Raw genomic sequence first — 21,951 nt, 5'->3', positions numbered from 1 at the left:
ATATTAAAAAACAAAGGCATTACATTTGAAAGTGTAAGTAGCTGTCTAATGTGATTGTATATATCTCTATACACTTTAATGAGGCTTAGGGCTCAGCAGTTATTGTGTGGTAATGTAACCCGTACTATTGTGAATGGAAACCCAGTGTTCCAGTCACACGTGCATAACTGCTGAACATGCACACGACATGACATACGCTATACGCTACACGCTACACATGTCTGGGTACTGCATAGCTGTATGTTCATTTCCTTTACAATGTAAAGAGCCAGTTGGTAGTGGTGAAAACACACTGCATTTCACTTATTCACATGTTGTCCCATACAAAACAAAAAGGGTACTCTTTTAAAAAATACATTTGTGTAGACTTAGTTACATGAACAAAGTAACCCTCTTATTCCTAACCCTTTCCAGCCCACATCTATTTCTACACATCAGAAAAAAAGTCATTAATAACATTATTTTACAATGCCTTAAATATTACAAATTTTGACATTTTTTGCAACTGCACATTTTATTTTAAGAATTCAACACGAGTACATTTGGCATCATCAAGTTGGAAGTATATGAGTTACTCGTCTTCAGTTCATGCACTCTAAGTCACATGACCATGCAAGCCCCCTTTCTCTCATATCCCTTACCATTGGTCCAGATTTTAACCAATAGCTGCCTTTATTACCACCAGTGTTGACAAATGTTTATTCTGAGCACAAGTACTGAAATCTAAGCCCCTAAAACAGTGATTCCAGTTGGCATCACTGGGCTGGAAAGGGCAAATCAAAAATATATTTACAGCAATTCAGGAGTGTGATGGTTTTGTATCAAAGGTTAAAGCAGAAATAAATTCAGATGCGTTCGATTTATTATTTGATTTATTGTGTATTATTACCATGCGCTTTCACTTTCTTGGATTGAATATATTGTATTATTTGCTTTTTGTATACTTTAATTTGGAATATGCAGTTAATTCAATACAGGAATTAGAAGTTGCATCCTGGTACCAAATTACTTCCTGTACTTTGGGTGCTTAAAACAACCTGTACTTAATAGAAAGAAAGAAAAAAACAGTCGCATCCATCTTCTTGCTGTCTACAGGAGTCACAACTCTTCCCTTTCCTATCTGATAAGAGTGCAATTAAGTACATACAACCTGACTGAAAGTATACAGTTATTGAAAGAGGTTATTGTGGGCCGAATAGGCAATCGTTTGCTTCGGTCTAAGATCATATCAGTATCACATGGTTGAGAGAAAAGGGAAGGAAATGTTGTCGAGATGAACATAGTCGGTACACCCTGCTCTGTATAGGCGATCCGAGAATTCGTTTCAACTGTTCATTGGTTTCACTTTAACAACGAAAATATTCCGGGACCTTATAGCTCCTATCTGCTGTACTCACGTGATCAGTGACCTGCGTTGTTATTAGAAAGTGGCAATGCAAAACGAGATAAAGAGGAATGATCAATCCTGTTAGACTGGCTGGAGGAGGTATTTGTGATTGTGAGTGCTGTGTTGTTCTCTGATTTAATTGCACACCCAAGACAAAAAGTTGAAACCTACCGAAGAAGAAAACACGGGACGTGTACAGAATGGAGTCCTTTCAAAGCCGTGAGTATAAGGACATGAATATGCTAGTTGATTTCTTTGCGCTACTACCTAGCAAACACAATACATAAAGTGGTCGGCTTGTTGCAGGGCACAAAGTTGCAACTGTCAGGGCCCTAATTAAATGTAGGTACAGTAACAGCGGATCAAGGGAAGGTCAAGATGCGTGCTGTTAATTATCGACATAGAAAACGATATTAGAAAAGACATGTAGTACGAAATCACTACGCCTTGTGCTGTGAAGCTGGATGACGTGGTTTTATTAATACAAGGACGTGCCGAGCAGGACAGCAGGTGTTTTCGAAAGTGTTTGTTGCTGTTATTTTTGCGAAGACTGTGAGAGGCGGGGCTATACGCAGCACTGAAATAAACCAACTGATGCATGTGTGTGTGTGTATATGTGTATATATATATATATATATATATATATATATATACATATATATACATATACATATACATATATATATATACATATACATATACATATACATATATATATATATATATATACATATACACACACACATACAGTTTTTATATATATACTTTTATTTATTTAAAAAAAACAAACACACAGAAAGTGTAATAAAATCGTGAACAAATCATGACAAAAAAAACTGTAAATATCTATGTGCAACGTACTTTAACTATGAAACAGTAACGATTAACTTTTTTTCAAGTTTGCCTATTTCATTGATATGCTTGACTGAGAGTTGAGATTCAATAATCAGGACCAAGACAATGTGACAAAGTCCCTTTCATCTTATGAGCAAGCGTAGCCTTTTCTAGAATTATTTAGATGGCTTAAACCATTCTAGAGTTGGGGCACACGATTTGTAATTCTCACTTATAAAATTTGTATTTTTCTGAAGAACCATGCTATGAGATTCACTGGTCAATAAATACAAAATTCACATTGATATTTCCTTATGCTGTGCATTGACGAGTTACTGAAAAACACCTACACTTTTTTTTGTTGAGCTAATTGGTGCCGCACTGTTACGTGGGTGCAGCTTGTATGCACTCGGATGCACACCACACGTGTAACAACAGTAACTGGTGCCTTTAGTGACAGGGCATCAAATTCGTGTTGACGATCACTTTGAGTCATGTCTTATTGAGCGGGAATCTCGGTCAAGTTGCAATACAAGAGGTGGTTGGGGAATAGCCTTTATGGATATTGCTATGTAATACCTGCATACCCTTTCTGAATAGTGAAACTGGAACCATGGTTCATAAAGTGTATGTAGTGTAGTTTTGTAGTTGCTTTTGTTGTGTTTCGTCTTTGGGTTGCAGCATTAACAACCTGTCATTGTGTACAGTACTTAACTCTGAAGCAGGTAAGCAGGCGTTTTCCCAATGAAGGTGCACCAGATTCTCATGTACCCCTGTTTCTGTCTCCTTGTGTGTTGAGAGGGCCAGTTAATCAGGTTAAGCGTTAGATTGTAAAGTGTGTGTCTGTGTAAGGATGCAGCTGAGGAGTGCACCGCTAGGGTGGCACAGTTAATACAGCATCCAAGCAGCAGCCATGCACAGTAGAATGTGGAATCTGAGCTTCAAGAAGCATTCTGAAAGATTCTCTTGTATTAACATAACCATCCCAGGACAGCTAATACAGTACAAATACTGATGCCTGTGACGTAGGGAGGAGGGAAGCACACTATTATGCTAATATTTACTGATCTGGAAACTAGCAGGAAAATGGCAGATGCTGATGACCCTGCACACCGTAATTGTCCGCATCAGAACATTTGGCTGTGGAACAAATCCTTTCTTTTTTCTTTTAATGTATTGGGTTTGCTTTGAAATCCTGTCACTTGAGGCCCACCATTCTGATTCTTTGCACTTGTAAAGTGTGTTCCAATGACTCACTTTGGGCTTCTAGAGTGTTCATGATGTCAGCGTGGTGTGTTTGTCAGGTGCATGTGTACCGGGTCATTTCTTTAACAATGTGTTCACAGCAGGCGGTTGTTTTGTGATACTATTGTGCAGATTTTGTTTTGCTTGAGACGGCAGTGTTCCCAGTTCACCTGAAGTCATGTCCATGTTCTTTATGTAATCTTTAAATCTACAAGACAGATGAACTAGAATAAAGCTATAGTCTCTCTGATTGGTTACAAATGGGAGCTTGTGCTGATAACATACAGATAAAATAGTTTTCTGTGTTATTCTTGACATTAGTCTAGTACAGTACTAGTCCAGGACAAATGATTGATGATCCAGAAGACAGAAAAGCAACGACACACACACACACACACACACACACACACACACACACACACACACATAGAAGGAAGTGAATAAGGAGGGATGCTCATGTGGGTTTGAGTGAGTGTTGGGTGTCTCTTGATGTTGTTAGAGATGTCATCTCATGGAGTTTGGCGCACACACACACACACACACACATAGAGGGAAGTGAATAAGGAGGGGTGCTCATGTGGGTTTGAGTGAGTGAGTGTCGGGTGTCTCTTGATGTTGAGTTTGGTTGGTTCTCTCAAACTGTTCAAAATTATTTAAAATAATAGGCGCCCTTCATGCAGCGTATTAACGTCAATCAGAAAAGCCAAGATTGCACACAGGAACTACTGTTAAACTTGAAGTCGTGCTGTTTCTTTACTTTCAAATTGTGTTCTATGCTCTTAGCACAGGGTGGCATCTATACACAAGGTAAGATGTACTGGGATCTTTTGAATTGTGTTCTATGCTCATAGCACAGGGTGGCATCTGTACACAAGGTAAGATGTACTGGGATCTTGACGAATGCTGAACAGAGAGGGGTTGATTTCTTTAAACCCTGGTGTTGATCACATGACTCCTCTCGCACTCCGCAGGTAGTCTTTACCAGGTGAGCCACCGGGGACGCCGCCTAGATTTAAAAAACTGTTATTGCATTAACTGCTCCAGACACATTAACTGCTCCACGACTCCAGACACATTAACTGCTCCACAACTCCAGACACATTAACTGCTCCACGACTCCAGACACATAAACTGCTCCACGACTTTTTATGGAGCACTTGCACCTGTCATATTATACTTGATATTTTTCTAAGTGAACCACCTTTTTATTGCGTACTGTAGCAATCTGTGCAGCTGTCAATTTTATTAGCAGAAGAATTGGGCCCTACCTTAAAAAGCTCAGACTTTATTAGCTATAGTTAAAAATCAAAGTACCTTTTGCTTATAAGCGTGTGAATCACATGCTTGTTGATTCATATCTCCCTTCCATGTGTTAGACCAAAACTAAAACACTGAACGAAGAAGTAGCATCTCCATATGCACATCATAACCATCTCAATTCACACTATTATTATTATTATTATTATTATTTCTTAGCAGACGCCCTTATCCAGGGCGACTTACAATCGTAAGCAAATACATTTCAAGTAGTATTTGATACATTTCAAATACATTTCAAGTAGCAAATAAATTTCACGTAGTACACTAGTACCATCTCAGTGTTTTCTGCAGTTATTAATACTATCTCAGGGTAGTTATTAATAACATCTCAATGTATTCTGCAGATTAATACCATCTCAGTGTATTCTGCAGATATTAATTCCATCTCAGTATATTCTGCAGTTATTAATACCATTTCAGTGTAGTTATTAATACCATCTCAGTGTAGTTATTAATACCATATCAGTATATTCTGTAGTTATTAATACCACCTCAGTGTATTTTGCAGTTATTAATACCATCTCAGTGTATTCTGCAGTTATTAATACCATATTGGTGTATTCTGCAGTTATTAATACAATCTCAGTGTAGTTATTAATACCATGTCAGTATATTCTGTAGTTATTAATACCATCTCTGTGTATTCTGCAGTCATTAATACCATCTCGGTGCAGTTATTAATACCATCTTGGTGCAGTTATTAATACCATGTCAGTATATTCTGTAGTTATTAATACCATCTTGGTGCAGTTATTAATACCATGTCAGTATATTCTGTAGTTATTAATACCATCTTGGTGCAGTTATTAATACCATGTCAGTATATTCTGTAGTTATTAATACCATCTCCGTGTATTCTGCAGTCATTAATACCATCTCTGTGTATTCTGCAGTTATTAATAACATCTCAGTGCAGTTATTAATACCATCTCGGTGCAGTTATTAATACCATCTCTGTGTATTCTGCAGTTATTAATAACATCTCAGTGCAGTTATTAATACCATCTCGATGCAGTTATTAATACCATCTCTGTGTATTCTGCAGTTATTTCCAAAGTGACTGAAAGGTAAGACCAGCCCGTGACATTGCTCAGGTTAAAAACACGCAATTTGATGAACGGCAGTCTATCTGATAAAGCGCGTGGGTGTTATTTATTTCATTTGAAAAGCTTGAAGTCGCTCGACAGGTTTCCACATGCAGCAGGATGTCTGAATGCCTCTGGTGCTGCCAGCTACAGTACCTGTTCATTTAAACAATACAAATAATGTTTAAATCACTTCATGTTTGAGCTGAGCTCTTATTCATCATAAGTCAAGTCCGCACACTGTAGCGGCCCAGATAAGCTGCATACCTGCTGTTTTTTACGCATTAAAAATCAGAAATACGCACTAAATTTAAATTGAATGCGTAAAATACACATAGCAGTTTTCCTGCACAGCTTGTCTGCCTCACCTAAAACCTCCACTAACAACTACATCTCCCAGAATGCAATGTCTTCAGTTAGGAAACTGTACACAAGAATAACCAACCTAACAAACATTATCCAGTCTCTTGCAAGCCATGTTGTCTTTGCAGCCAATCACAGTAAGAATAAGAAAAATTCAAAGCTACACAGGTTGAAAAGTAAATTCCCCAGTCCAGCTACAAATCCAACTGGAACCATCGTTGGAGGCAACCACTAAAAAAAGGTGCCTATAATATTAAACAAACTGTTTTATAACATATTAATGCATGTCCTTATTTTATTTATCTGTATGGCTTTATATTGAAGTTTTAACATGTTCGAAAAAAATGCGCTGAGCCGATAAAGAACCATGTAGAACACATGCGTGGTTGTATAGTAGTTCAAAGTAATATTGCAGTTAAAATGGAAGGCTCTTTGTTAATGCCTAATCCGTTACCATTAAAGATTGTGCAATATTTGTCGAGATTACTCACGACTTCAAGGTAATATTGCATTTTGCCCCCTGAAAACACATTTTAATCTCTGTGTTAAAATTGATAAGTTACTTCCAAAACCATATCTGGAGCGCTGTGTATTAGTGAACGAGGCATCTGTCTTTATTCTTAAAATGATGCGAATAGCTCAGTGCTCTTCAAGACTCCCTCAAAACACAGAAACTGCATAATGACATTAAATTAAGCACAAAGACAGGACGTTAATGGCATTTTACTGTAACCTAAACCAAACTGTGTTCAGCTTCACAAAGCCAATAGCTGTCCAGCAGGTCTTGTCTTTTTTAAATGTTTTTAGATAGAGTAATGATACTGTCCTTGTGGCATGCTGAACTCTTTAAGACTCGAATTGCACTTTGCTGCCTAGTAAAGTGTGTTATCCCCTCCCCCATATGCTGCACTCTTCACTACATGAAGAGCCACACATCAGACTGCCTCCCTTGTCTTGCTGCAGCCGAGCCTGTCCCGTTGACTGCACTCCTCTTCTGTGTGGGGAGTGCCTGGGGGGATCTCATTGGTCATTTCTTTCCATGGGATCCGTGACACTCGAATTGAAAGAGATGGAGTTTGTCGACCTGCTGTTTGAAATGTATTCCTCTTCCATGGGACGTACACATGACGGACCACCTCGTTCCCGGTGCCCTGAGCTATCATTAACCTCTCTTTTAATTGATCTTATTAACACACCAGTGTTAAAGTTCTGGAGTTTTCATCCCCGCTGTCTTGCTTCAGTAGAAGCTTTCCGAGCCTCGTTCTGTAATTTGCAAACGCAGAGATCCAGTGCCAGTGGTTTAAGTGTGATCTGTGGGCTGAGACATTGTAAGACATGGTGTAATTCATACAGTACAGCAAGCAAACCCCGGCAGTCAGTGAGTGAACCATTTCACTTCATGAAGTAGGGTTTCATTTGAGTGATGCCAGTGCCAGTCCTTTGGATAACATGCACTGTTGCTGCTGCTAATGTTCGTGGCCTGCTGGTTAATAGAAGTAGGGACAAGTGATTGTTTTCGTACATTGATTTGGATGGAGGGGGTATTCAGTGGGCTCTTGTGTAGAACTTATAGATTGTGATGTTGATTAAACACGTTATCTCTGTGTGTGTGTGGGTGGAGGGATGGGCTGTAGAAGGTTAAAGTAGCTAACTTATATGCACTAGCTGCCTGGAAGAAAGAAAGGGACGTATTGTTTAAGACTACACTTTGTTCATCTGAGGCAGTTTCATAATGAATAGCCTGGAGCCAGTCTGTCTGATAAGCAGTACAGCAGCTGCTGTCCTCTGTTTACACATCATACAGATAAAGACCGCAGAATACAGTAACGAAGCCTTTGAACACAATAGCATTGCAATTGTAATTTCAGCAAACAGTTCTGCTGCTGTTCTGATTGTAATTGTATGCTCTTGTGGTTTATTTGCATCATCTTCTACTGGAGGGTTCTGTCCCCAGTGATGGACGTGCATTTCACATTATCACACAGTGTTTTATGTACACAGTTGTAGGTATTGATGAGTTACCCAATATGTTTCTGCCTGCTTATTAGGAATCCCATATACTGTATCAGCTGTGTTTTGTTGTTTTAGTTCTAGTCAATATTAAAGTGCATATAATAGTTTCAGGACACAGTTTAAAAGCTGCATTGAATTGAAACCCTTGTGTTCAAAGCGTTACAGGGCTTTTGCTGTACTACCTTGTGTTTTAAGATTCATTCCAAATTGCATGAATACACTCTTGTAGAATGAAGTGAAGCTACTGTTCCTTTTTTAAAAACCACGAGTTCAGCGTGACATTGCCTTGACCTAACCTCCGTGGTTGTTTTTAGTGTATTTATAGCCTGAGAACTGCAAGATGCACACCCAGCATTATCACTGGGGCGGCATTTAAAATCAGTAAAACCAAGACGGCTTGAATTTCTTAAATATTGTGCTGATCTTAACAGCCATTGAGATAAACAGTGAATTTACAGACATTCTGTATCCTGGTGGCAACAGCCTGCAAGAAGGCAGGTTTCAGTTCATCGCAATAAAACACAGTTCATTTAGACTGCAATCAGTTTACACACGCACAGTACACTCTTTGTTAAAGTCAATAGTAAAAGCTCTAAAGACACTTATACCTGCTCAGGGTGGTATGTTTGTTAGCAGTTGATAAGCTGTTCCAAGTACTACTTGTATATGAGCTATATTTAATTGTCTATATATGAGCTATATTTAATTATCTCCAAAAGACCAGTTGTCACCTAGCAACCTGCTGGCAAACATATGCCAGGAATCACCTTGCTCGTAATGTGTGTTGTGTTTTATTGGAGCTTATGGTTCTGCTATAGCAGTGAATCTTCATGTTCCAGATAGCAGAAAGGCGTACAGACTCCGAGTGAGAAACAGGATGTGCAGTATGTTGTGTTGCAAGATGACCTAGATCTGCTGTTGAATACGTCTCTTACTGGAACTGCTGGCTTCAGTGCTGCACAAGTGGAACCTCTCAAATGGAGCACAGAAAGACTTTTGTCTCTGTGTTTAATACGTTTGCCATGTCCTGCACATGCACACAGCTTGTTTGCCTGAGTTGCCTGTTATCTTGGCTTGTAAAAATACTTCTGATGTATTGGGATGTAATACTGTAACAGAGCAGCTTTTAACTTTAGCCAATTTAGTAGGGTTCCAGATAAACACCCAAATTACTGTCTAATAGTTACTATTACAGAAATATTTTAAACAGAAAAAACTGTCTGACAGCGTAAAACACCAAGGTTACACTGATTCTACAAGGTTTTTGTTTCCATATGCGCACAACAGCAGTACATATGTATAGTTAAACAGGAACTTGAATGACAAACAGACACATGAGTAATGGAGTTATCAGTTTCTTTATATTTGCTCATAAATGCTGACTAGTAACAATTCAATTATAGCAAATTGACAATTCACACAATGACTGTGTCAGTCAGCAACTAATATACAAACCAAAACAATAATCACAAGCAACAGAAATAGAATAAAAATACACACAAGCAAAACATTTCAATGAATTCAGATGGAAGTTAGTAACGGTGCTAGCAGCACCAGGGAGAACCAATAGTACAAAGCAAAAACAAATGTTCTGTACATCCAAACGCTGGAAAAACCCCAGATGTATCCACAATGAATAAAGGAAAACAAGCAAAAAGTAATGTCCCGAACGGGATGAAAGAATATTATCCACATTATTCCAAGCAGAACAAACGAAAAACCCCAAGCTGTCAGCGTTACTTCGGCCAGTAACTATGGATAACAAATATAAACCAGCTTGATCTCCCCCGATGATTTGAAGAGTCGTGTTGATTGAATTTAAATTCCAACAATGTCCCGCTGCTGCACGATTCATTGAGAAAGAAAAGCAGGTCGATCCTTGAATGGTAATACCCAGACCAGTTGCTTCATTGTGGCGTTTATGGTAGTCCAGCAAAACATTTTCTCTACTAAATGACTTCCAAATGAATAAACTAAATTACACCTAAAGCAAACTAGAAAATGAACTTTAAATAACTTCCACCAAACAAACAGTGCAGTGAAGCCGCAATGTGTTGCTAGAAGGTGGCGTCACACGGAACAGCAGACCAAAAAATGAGTTCCGTCACGGATGAGCCAATAAAACTATGTTAGTCCTCACTTCTTGTCCCAAAACATCCATCGCCCTATTATATAGGCAATGAAAAGGGAGTGGCCATTAATTGATCGATTTTAAAATTATTAGAGCAATGAACATAACACCTGGCCAGGCTTCCTCATAAACAATTAAGGACAGACAGTGACACGCTTATTGTGCCACTTCGTTATGTGGGCACGGCCACAATACAACCCAGAGATCAGCTTCGAAGATAAATCTACAGTAATACATTTTGTAGCAATAGCGTTGGTTGTCATAGTGTCACCAGTACCCAATGCTTTAATACTGCAGTATTGTTGCACAGGCTGTTCAGAATTGCAGCCTGTGAAGCAGATCAGGCGCTGGTATTACAGTGTCAGTTAGGAGGCAGACAGAACCTTCATTTAGTGCTGCTCTCCTCTGGGACTGCTGTGCTGCCAGCACATTGCTCAGCTCACATGTTTAAAGCATGCCTGTTTTCTGCTCCAGTGCCACACAGTGGGTCTTGATGACATTTTGCTTTCTTGTCTTAAAAGGGCTTACACCAGTGGTGTAGCGCTAAATCTGAAGGTCCCGGAACACAACTAAAGATAGATTTTTCTTAAACAAGAATGATAATACAAATTCACATTTGTATTTGTATACTGACCTTCTAGTAACACGTATAATAGGTAATGCATGTATCTCGTTATGTAATAAGTAGACGCCTCAACTGTATGCCATTCCGGGAAGAGCTTCGCTTGTGTTTGTGTTCACAGTCATAGTCGATGCGCTGCTGCTGTCGTCTTCGTCAGCAGTTTTAGTCTTCTTAAAGAAGCAGATGGTAGTAGAAGACGTTCCTGATGCTCTTTTCATTGCATCAAGAGGACTGCTGACTGAGTCAGACACTGTGGGAGATGTGAGTCATGTGACTTAGCTTGCCTATCATGCGAGTTCCGGCTCAACTACACCACAGTGCCTGTGGTTATCCTAGGATTACTCCCAGAATAAAAGGGGTTGATGCAACACTAAAGTAATCCAATTGTGGTTTATCCCAGGGGGAGAAAGGATGAGCAAGTCAGGGGGCGTCCAAAGTTATCCTCAAATACAGCAAGCATACACAACATTTTCAAACCAAAAAAAGGGCAAAAAATATGTTGACTTTAACAATAGAAACAACATTTTCCATTTTCCTGTGATATGCACTCTTCTGTTTTATTAATAAAATTGAATTTAATCTGATTAACTGGAGCTGACTCACTATTGCCTTTTAAATTCTTTAATCCCCGTGCGCTGTGTGAAATATCATGAACTCTGACAAAAGTGACATCTCTGCTGTCTGTAGTACTACTTCAGACAGACATGTGAACATTTCATGCGCTATACAAGTGTCATCTCCCATTGCGTGCTTTGTACACTTTCAGAAAATATTGATCATGTTGAAAGGCACCCTGAGCCTATTATGTATGAAATGTTTAATAGTTTTGTTAAAGAAGCCTCCAGCAATCTGCTAAAGCATTCTTCAGACTCGTGAGTTAAGGGCTTGTGACTGTGGGTTAATTTGTCATTATTCAAGCTCTTGTTCAATTGTTGTGCTCACGAGGTGAAGATATGTCTTGGTTGCAAGTTTCCATCTCCTCTAAGATTAGCTGAATATCGATATTTGCTAAATGAGAACCCACCTTGTTTTTTGTAACACCCTACTTGTAAGTCATATAAAAGCCCCCTTATTAAACTGCAGGGTTGCTGTGGTCACAGGTCAACCTGCAGTGTCTGCTCATTCTCTTAAGTAATTAAGCCAAGTGAAGAAGGCCCTGTCACAATGAACACATTACAAGCTGCTGTCATTGCAGGTGCATTCTGGGTTGTTATTATTATTATTATTATTATTTATTTCTTAGCAGACGCCCTTATCCAGGGCAACTTACAATTGTTACAAGATATCACAATTTTACAAAGAATTATTTTTTTTTTACATACAATTACCCATTTATACAGTTGGGTTTTTACTGAAGCAATCTAGGTAAAGTACCTTGCTCAAGGGTACAGCAGCAGTGTCCCCCACTGGGGATTGAACCCACGACCCTCCAGTCAAGAGTACAGAGCCCTAACCACTACTCCACACTGCTGCCACTGTTCTTGTTGTTATATCAAGCAGGTGCATTGCAAGCATCCATAAACAGTGCTGGTGGCTTAGATGTGGTAAACTGTGCATGCTGGTGCGTTTTGCGATTCAGTGTTATTATTACTACCTAGTTTTTAACGAACAAGAATAATACATGTTTTTTATTTGTGTAGCACCAACGCTGTATAAGGAACCTTTTTTTATTTTTTAGGTAATTTCTTGATGCTTTCTTCTTGAGCATTAATATTTTGGTGTTGGAGTCTCTGTTCCCAGCTCCAGCTATGGACAGATACATTTCTGACAGACAAAATGAGCCTCCTTTCCCCAAGGGCCTCCTGAGAGATCCGTCTCCAACAAAGTAAACCTGCGTTGATTCAGTGCAAAGTACCCACAGCATCTCACAAGTTACTTTTAGTAGAGAAGTGGTTACATTCTCAAATATAAGAACACAAGCAATGACTATATTTAAAAAAAAAAAAAGTTTGTTAAAAGACAACTGAAGGTATCCCAACTGTTATTTGCGTTCAGGTTTAATATTTTTGTGTGTTTTTTTTTTTTTTTTTTTTTCAGTTTCAGAATGTGCCTCTCTGCCCAGGAACATGATTGAAAACAGCATGTTCGAGGAGGAGCCTGATGTGGTTGACCTGGCCAAGGAGCCTACCACGTACCCCCTGGAGCCCGACGATGTGGTGTACGAGCCCCGGAGCTCCCGGCTGCTGGTGCGAGGGCTGGGGGAGAATGAGCTCGATGAGGAGGAGGAGGACTATGAGTCTTCAGCCCGTCTGCTGGGAATGTCCTTCATGAACCGGAGCTCCAGCCTGCGCTCCAACTCGTCTCCCTACGGCGGGCAGGTGGCGGGCAGGGCCTGCTCATTCCCATCTGCAAGGAGTTTGTTGGTTGGGGCCTTTGTCTTGGTGGTCGTCGCCTCGGTCGCCATGGTCATTTATTTCCTGCCCAAGTGTACCTTCACCAAGGAAGGCTGCCACAAAGCCAACCAGTCAATGGCACTCATCTACCCCATAGCTTCCAAAGGTCACCTCTTCCCTTGGACCAGCATGAGATTACCTAGAGCTGTCAGCCCGGTCCATTATGACCTAACGCTCCAGCCCAACTTGACCACTATGAAGTTCACAGGCTCTGTTACCATCACTGTGAAAGTCAATGAAGACACCAAGAATGTTGTGCTCCACAGTTCTGGCCTTGACATCTCTAAGATTTCCATCAGCCCTGTTGGGGAAAACCAGCCCAAGCCGGCCCAGTATGTGGAGTACCACCCCTGGCAGCAGATTGCAGTCCGGTGTCCCGAAACTCTTCAGAAAGGGAGAAGCTACGATTTGAAACTTGAGTACTCTGCTAATCTTTCAGACAGCTACTATGGCTTTTATAAAAGCTCATACCGAGACAAAGATGGGGAACAAAGGTAAACAAAAAAAAGTGGATTTTAGTGTACTCTTGCTCCTCAATATAACAGTCCCTGTCAGAATCCACTTGAGGGTGTACATTTAAAGTTGGTTAAAGTGTTTTTCACAGCCTTTCTCCCTCTATCAAAGAGCCCCAGCAGGGTATGCAATGGTTGTACAGTCTGAGGTTCAAAGTTGTTGGGGAAAGGTTAGCATTTAGAACAGCAGAAATGGCAAGACATCCTGGATTTAAGTACCAGCATATTGGACTAGATTCCCAAATTTCACTTTTTTTTCTGAAAGTAAAAAACACCAATTCTGATTCTAAAAATGAAGAAGAAACAACTTAAGACTACTTGCTTACAACCCCAAGTCTGTGTTGTTTGTTTCTGGTTCGCAGCTGACGATTTGTTAGTTGTGGATTTAGGGCAGGGTGCCCCCCCCCCCCCCCCCCCAATCTCATTGAACATTTGGGTACCAGTATTGAACTGCCCATGTTCCCCATATCCTTTTAAGCTTTTGAAGCATAAATGAGACACATACTGTAGGTGAGCCCTTTCTTTTTAACCACTCAGCTGCTCATTTATTTTAGCAATTTCCATGTTAAAAATGCTCTCTTTTTTTGCAGATTTATCATTCTTAGCCCTCAAAAAAACAATTTTTCCTGTATTTCTTTAAATACACACTTTTTTATTCTGATTATGAGAAACGGAAATACAGTATTTCAGTAGAACTTAAATAACCAAATATCAGCAATGTGTTTACAATTGTAGCATTATAATATAGATCACAACATAACGTCTCACGGGATAATATACTCCCGGGAGTGACGAATTTGGACTCACATGCGCTCCACGTGGAAATCGCGGGATAAGCAGCTGGGTGGTTAAGTTTAAGTTCAACATTGTTCCTCGTCACCTGTCTCAGTCCAGCTCTGCCTGTTAACTACTCAGGTTTATTCCGTTAGCTAAACTACCCCACTTTGTAACAGATGCATATTGATTTTTCTTTTGATAATGCTGTATGATTATTGTTTCGTTCCTTGTTCTCGGCAGGTGGCTCGCTGCGACGCAGTTCGAACCTTTAGCTGCTCGGATGGCTTTCCCTTGCTTTGATGAACCAGCATTTAAGGCTACGTTTCTAATTAAGATAAACCGAGATAAGGAATACATCAGTCTCTCAAACATGCCAAAGGTACTCCTTAATCTTCTGTTAATTAAACGTATCTGAAGTGCTGACTTTGAACCATCCAGGATGTGTTTCTTATTTGTAACACTGAACTGACTGAAGTAGTTTGCTGTGGTTCTATATTTAAACTCCATTGCAGTATTGAGGTTGCAGGCTATTGGGGTCTATTTTAAATGATGTATAAAAACCTAATTTTATCATTGGGTTTGTATTTACCTTTGTGATGTCAAGGGGGGTCATAAAGCACCCCTATTGGAAACACAAGCAAGGCCTGCTGTATTTAGATCTGCAGTTGTTTAGTGCACTGCAAGCATGTCAGGGTGAAATGGCATCTTGCCAGCATAGGAAACAATTATTTTTTAACTAGAAAACTGTCCTGTATGAGCTGCCCATTGTTTAGTACCCCTGAGTTTAGATCATACACATTACTCCATTGTGACTTCATTCATGTGTGGTATCTTTCTGCACATTAGAACTGACCCCACCAGCCTCTGCATCATAAATCCAAGCACAAAAGCTAAATGCATTGGTCTTCTCCGTATTTAAGTGCTTCTGCACACATGAATTTGCCAAATTTAGTATATTAGTAGATACGATGAAGGCATTCCATTTCCATCGTGTTTGTAAGTAGCAAAAGCAGATTTTATATTAAAGTTTGATATGGTATGAAGTTCTGTACTGTACCTTTAGTGTTGCAATGCTAATTAGGTTTGTGCTAATCTTGCATGTTTCCATTGCAGAACAAGACTATTCTTGTGTCTGGTGGATTTTATCAAGATGTGTTTAACAAGAGTGTTACCATGAGCACCTACCTTGTGGCTTTCATTGTGGCTGACTTCAAAAATATCAGCATGGAAGCCAATGGCACTCTGGTAGGTAACTGGTAACCCTTGGTAACTGGTGCCAGTGCTGGTTTACTTAGTTAATATGTGCTTTGCAAAGGATTGAGTGAAAGCTGTACATGAAAACAATTGTTTTTGACCTTGATTTGGGTCTACAGTGGCAGTAATGTATCTGTAAACCCCTAGGATTTTGATTTGGGTCTACAGTGGCAGTAATGTATCTGTAAACCCCTAGGATTTTGATTTGGTAATACAGTGGCAGTAATGTATCTGTAAACCCCTAGGATTTTGATTTGGTAATACAGTGGCAGTAATGTATCTGTAAACCCCTAGGATTTTGATTTGGTAATACAGTGGCAGTAATGTATCTGTAAACCCCTAGGATTTTGATTTGGTAATACAGTGGCAGTAATGTATCTGTAAACCCCTAGGATTTTGATTTGGTAATACAGTGGCAGTAATGTATCTGTAAACCCCTAGGATTTTGATTTGGTAATACAGTGGCAGTAATGTATCTGTAAACCCCTAGGATTTTGATTTGGTAATACAGTGGCAGTAATGTATCTGTAAACCCCTAGGATTTTGATTTGGTAATACAGTGGCAGTAATGTATCTGTAAACCCCTAGGATTTTGATTTGGTAATACAGTGGCAGTAATGTATCTGTAAACCCCTAGGATTTTGATTTGGTAATACAGTGGCAGTAATGTATCTGTAAACCCCTAGGATTTTGATTTGGTAATACAGTGGCAGTAATGTATCTGTAAACCCCTAGGATTTTGATTTGGTAATACAGTGGCAGTAATGTATCTGTAAACCCCTAGGATTTTGATTTGGTAATACAGTGGCAGTAATGTATCTGTAAACCCCTAGGATTTTGATTTGGTAATAGTCAACTATCGTTAATATGAATTTCAAGAAACAAGCAAAAGCATTCGCTGGGACCTAGATTTAATTTTGTCATGTAACGAAACGTGTGTAATTTGAATATTTTTAATAGGCGACCGCAGTCTACTAAAAAATACAGGGTGATATAATGCAATTGTGCACCAGTGTGCTCTTTAGTTATTCTATTATGTCATTGTTTTAATACCTGTGTCACACTGCCTCTTAGGTCTCTGTCTATGCTGTTCCTGACAAGTTGGACCAAGTGAATCATGCCTTGGAGACAGCAATAAAACTGCTGGACTTTTATAATTGCTATTTTCAAATGCTCTACCCTCTTCAGAAGTTAGGTAATTGACTGGCATCTGTGATCCTTGTGTTCATTTTTTTGTTAAGAAGTATACATTGTTACACTGAATTGATAGAGTGGAATGTTGAAGTCTGATGGACCAGGCTTGCAGAACAAAGGAGTTACAGCAGATGAGAAATGTGTTTCCATGACATCTCTGTTATTAATGCAATAAAGGGTTTCAAACAACATGTGCTTTTCTACTGCATATGGGATAGGTTCTTGGTGATCAGTGTTTCTTTGGGTCTGAAAAATAATTGGGTAAATCATATTTAATGTAATTTTCCTTTAAAAACTGACTGAAAACATATTAGTGAAAGCGAGTACATTTACAAAAAATGAGCCATATACAATATTTCTGTCAATCATAATTTGAGCTGAAATCCCTTTAACCAACTATAGGTTTACGCCTTCCCCAGTGCAAGACACACTATCCTTTCAATAGACTGATAATTACTGCACAATACTCTCTCTTGAATCGCTATCTTGAGTTTGTTTTATAGTATTGCCTTGTTTTTGTTCAATATCTTGCTGGTAGATTTGGTGGCCATTCCTGACTTCCAGGCTGGAGCCATGGAGAACTGGGGCTTAATCACTTTCCGAGAGACATCCCTCCTGTATGAAAACACCTCTTCTCTGCTGGACAAGCAGCTGGTTACCATAGTGATAGCTCATGAACTGGCCCATCAGGTACTTCTGTACTTCCTTTGCTCTAATCTGAATGTCCTGTCCTGCTGTTTTACTATCTGCTTTGATTTACATTGCCAACTTTAAATGGGGCAGTGCAAGCATTTGTTTAGCAGTTCTCCTAGCCTGTGGAGGACCTGTCAGCCTGGCAGTGTGTCAGGTTCACCTGCTGTATGCCACAACACATAACAAACAAAGCCTGTTCGTGCCATCAGGGCTGGGGACCATTTCCATCTTAAAATTAATTTCCAATTCTTTCAAAGGAATTGGAATTGATATTTTAAACACACAATAATCATTGTGATTGTCCAGCTGCTTTCATTTGAAGCCAGTTTAATTGACTAGCAGTGACTTCAATTTAAGTAATTTTGTTGCCACTGTGAGAAGCTCATTTTAACAGAATGCTGCTAATTGCAATTTTGATCACTGATGTGTTGGCATTGATTCAAAGGGAATGGGAATTGAGAAACAGGAATTGACCCTGACCCTGCTCTGTACTCCCCTCTTCAAGAAGTGCAGAAATGCTTTTAAAATGAGATGTGGAGATTAACACGACTGTGAAATACTTAAAACTGTTTGGGATATGGCGGTTATTATTGGTATTAGATGCACATTCTAGCAGTGCCATGCTTTATAGTTACAGTAAGCTATTGAGAGAGATACACACCTGCATTGAATGTAAGCCAGCTGGCTGGTTGTAAAGGACCTGGAACCACCTCCAGACTTCTTCATCCCCTCAGTGAAGCTACATCGATTTTGAGGTGTTTCAGTGTTGTTGTGTTCTTGTTTTTTCAGTGGTTCGGTAACCTGGTCACTATGGAGTGGTGGAATGATCTGTGGCTTAACGAAGGCTTTGCGACTTTCATGGAGTACATGTCCATTGAGAGAATTTTCCCTGATCTAAATGTTGTAAGTATACCTGGTATAAAAGCGAATGTGACGTGAGAGAGAGGATTTATTCCAGGAATAAAGGCACGCTTCTGTATCGAAGCACTGCTCGGCAGCACAGTGTTTTATGGTTTAAGTGCTGCCCAAGGTTAATTCCAGCATGAATCAGTGACTGGCACGAGGAATTTATTTCTATTAGAAATTTAAGAAAGATTAAAATGGCTGTTGGTAAGGGCTACTGTTCAGGCTTCTCTCTCTGTGCTGTTGGTAAGGGCTACTGTTCAGGCTTCTCTCTCTGTGCTGTTGGTAAGGGCTACTGTTCAGGCTTCTCTCTCTCTGCTGTTGGTAAGGGCTACTGTTCAGGCTTCTCTCTCTGTGCAAGGTGATTGCTAAGTGCAGAGAACATTGAGTGATTCAGCCAGTCTGAGATAATGGACCTCCGATTAGATAGTTCACTCGGCGACAGCACTTTCAAAGTCATTTGAGGTCCATTATCACTCGGTAGTGGACCTGGAGTTTGCTGATTAATCAGTTGCGGACAGAAGTTCTGATATGTCTGAATATGTATGAAGGACAGGGTTATTTGTTCAAGAAATGAAGACGTTGGTTCAATCAGCCTTTACCATGCTAGGATAAGCCACAGTGCAAATACTGAGTGAAGACTCGCGGACCAGCATGTCCCAGGTAACACTTCTAGATCGTGCTGTGCTGTGTGTAAAAACAGCTGGCCTGCAAGCAGCATTGCACGAGAAACATGAAGATCCTCAGTATACAAAATACAGTCCTCAATAATGGAGCAACCAAATGATTTCAAACTGAAAAAGGGGATTGGGAAAAAAAGAAACAAACAAACAAAAAATTGGGCATTAGTAGCGAAGTACTTTAATGTAGACCCCTGCTTGAATAATGTAACTGACATAATAAATGGATGGATTAGATTTAGAGCTTGAGTTCATGGTATGGTATACGAATGGTTGCAATGGTCTCTCTTGAAATAGCATAGTCTAAGGTAAGCCAGGTAAGAGAATTACTGAATGAATTGGTTTAACCCTTTAGGGTCCAATTTATTTTCACCTGTTTTTTACTGTTAGATTTGTGGCTGTAACTCTTTAACTATAAAGGTTACAGGTACATGTCATACATGAAATGATTGCACACACAAAAAAAAAAGTTAAGTAGTCTGAGACTCGCCCTGTTCAATACAGATAACAGAAACCACAGAAAAAGAGAGATGTTTTTTAGAAAAAAAACATTACTGTTTGTAAAAATAATTTTAGCATGGGCAGCTCAAATGTGACAGTGTACAATGAAACTACATGTAGGGAAAATGGAAAAAAATGTAAACAAACTGGATAATAAATAAAGGAATTATGGCCATATATACAAAAGGGACCAAAAGCAACCAAAAAAAACCTAATTATTTGAATATGTGCCAAAAAAAAAGGCATTCAAATTATATGTCCCAGTGACCCTGCTAATGTGGCGCAAGATGGAGCTATTCACTGGCTTGAATGGCCAGCACGGTGGTGACAATGGAAACCCTAACAGTTTAACCCTAACAACTCTTGTCTCGTGCATCTGATCCAGAAACACAAAAAACAAATATCTATATTTATCAGAAAATAGGTCCTTGTGCCTTCTATGTCACCATTTCTGTTATTTTGTAAATATTTTGTGTGAAAATGTTTGTTTACTGCCCCGAGGGTAGGTTTGTCTTGCAGCGCAGCAGCAACAATGCAAAACACTCGCCTTGACTGCTCTCTCCTGACATGGTTCTGTACCAGAAATAGACGAATAGGACCTTGTTTTAAAGCTCTGACTGCTCTGTCCAGTGGTGTATCGCTTACAGTCTCTTACAGCGCCTGAGTAAAAAGAGTTAAGGGGCCAGGTCGCCGGCAGGATATTTAAAATTGGGCGGACCTTATATAAAAAATGTATTGGTATTTATTTTAAATATATACTTGTGGTATAAACAGAATACTGAGTTATCGTTTGTGCTATACAGTTTTTGTTCCCTTTGGAAGGAGAATAAAAAGTGTATACCACGAACGATCATTCAATATCCTCTATTTATGTCCCTTTTCTCCACCATATCACAACTTTCTATACCACATTCTATTTGCACAGTCATTTTTAACATGCTTTTCCCTTGCTTATACGAAGTGTTTACCTTGTTACTGCCCTCTGTGTTTCCCAGTGATTCGCCATGCTTTCTCAATGCATTTACTGTAGTATTTACCTTGCTTTTCAATACTTGGCTGTACCGTTGCCACATTTCACTACAAGCGTCAATGATTTCTCCCCTCTTCTCTCTGACAGGGGGACGATTTCCTGGCCATGCGCTTCAGGGCAATGGGTAAGGACTCATTAAACTCCTCCCATCCCATAACGAATCAGGTGGCAACCGCCGAACAGGTGGAGGAGATGTTTGATTCCGTGTCCTATGAGAAGGTAATGCTTGGGTTAGGGTTAGGGTTATATATATATGAGAAGGTAATGCTTGGGTTAGGGTTATATATTTGAGAAGGTAATGTTTGAAACATTGAGTTAACTTAGGAATTCAAAATGGTCTGTCCTTGTGAAAATATTAAAAGTGCTACAACTAAAATGCAGTAGCTTGAATTGAATGATCATTATGTCATCTGTTGGTGGAGTAGATAATGGCAAAACTGCACCTGTCATACTGTTACTAGGATCACTTAAAGAAACAGGTTCAGTCTGTGGCACTGTCAAATCTCCCAGGGCTTAATTAATCAGCCGCAGTCTTGTTACTGTACCTACTTGTGAGCATAGTAGTGGGATATTAAACAACACAAATATGGTAACACTGGTAGAGTAAAACGTCACACCTGTGATTTGTATATGTATCACATATATTCACATGCCTTGATATTCTCTTTTTAATAAGCTCTGTTCATTTTCCATACTACATTTCTGTAATATAGAAGTGAAATAGGTCATTGTGCCTCTGGGTTGTAAAGGCTTGCATCATTAGTATTGCTTGTTCACCTGTTCTCTTGTTTACGTGCTTTGATGCAGGGCGCCTCCATTCTGCTGATGCTCAAATCGTCGTTGACCGAAGAGCAGTTCCAGAAAGGAGTAGTTCATTATCTAAGCCAGCACAAAAATGCAAACACACAGAGTGAAGACCTGTGGGCCAGCATGTCCCAGGTAACACTACGGTGGTCCTTTTTATATCGTATAGCCTGCAAACAGCATTGCACGAGAAACATGACCAATACAATC

The 21,951-nt window shown here is 39.6% G+C and overlaps 1 protein-coding gene across 2 annotated transcripts in view; it reads left to right on the top strand.

The window, feature by feature from the left end:
• The first annotated feature begins 1,175 nt into the window (after nucleotides 1–1,175).
• LOC117403961 (leucyl-cystinyl aminopeptidase) overlaps nucleotides 1,176–21,951 on the top strand; it is a 35,433-nt gene continuing 14,657 nt past the window's right edge. For both annotated transcript variants that reach the window (XM_058996125.1, XM_058996078.1), the window contains exons 1-9: nucleotides 1,176–1,606; nucleotides 13,038–13,887; nucleotides 14,923–15,061; nucleotides 15,796–15,927; nucleotides 17,011–17,131; nucleotides 17,669–17,820; nucleotides 18,613–18,726; nucleotides 21,025–21,156; nucleotides 21,745–21,876. In XM_058996125.1, coding sequence (XP_058852108.1) covers nucleotides 1,588–1,606; nucleotides 13,038–13,887; nucleotides 14,923–15,061; nucleotides 15,796–15,927; nucleotides 17,011–17,131; nucleotides 17,669–17,820; nucleotides 18,613–18,726; nucleotides 21,025–21,156; nucleotides 21,745–21,876 — 1,791 coding nt within the window. In that variant the 5' untranslated portion in view covers nucleotides 1,176–1,587. The remainder of the gene's footprint in view (nucleotides 1,607–13,037; nucleotides 13,888–14,922; nucleotides 15,062–15,795; nucleotides 15,928–17,010; nucleotides 17,132–17,668; nucleotides 17,821–18,612; nucleotides 18,727–21,024; nucleotides 21,157–21,744; nucleotides 21,877–21,951) is intronic.

Source organism: Acipenser ruthenus, chromosome 1, assembly GCF_902713425.1.
Source record: "Acipenser ruthenus chromosome 1, fAciRut3.2 maternal haplotype, whole genome shotgun sequence".
Classification (NCBI taxonomy): Eukaryota; Metazoa; Chordata; class Actinopteri; order Acipenseriformes; family Acipenseridae; genus Acipenser; species Acipenser ruthenus.
The sequence above is the reverse complement of the archived record's forward strand: the minus strand, read 5'-3'. Positions and strand labels throughout refer to the sequence as shown.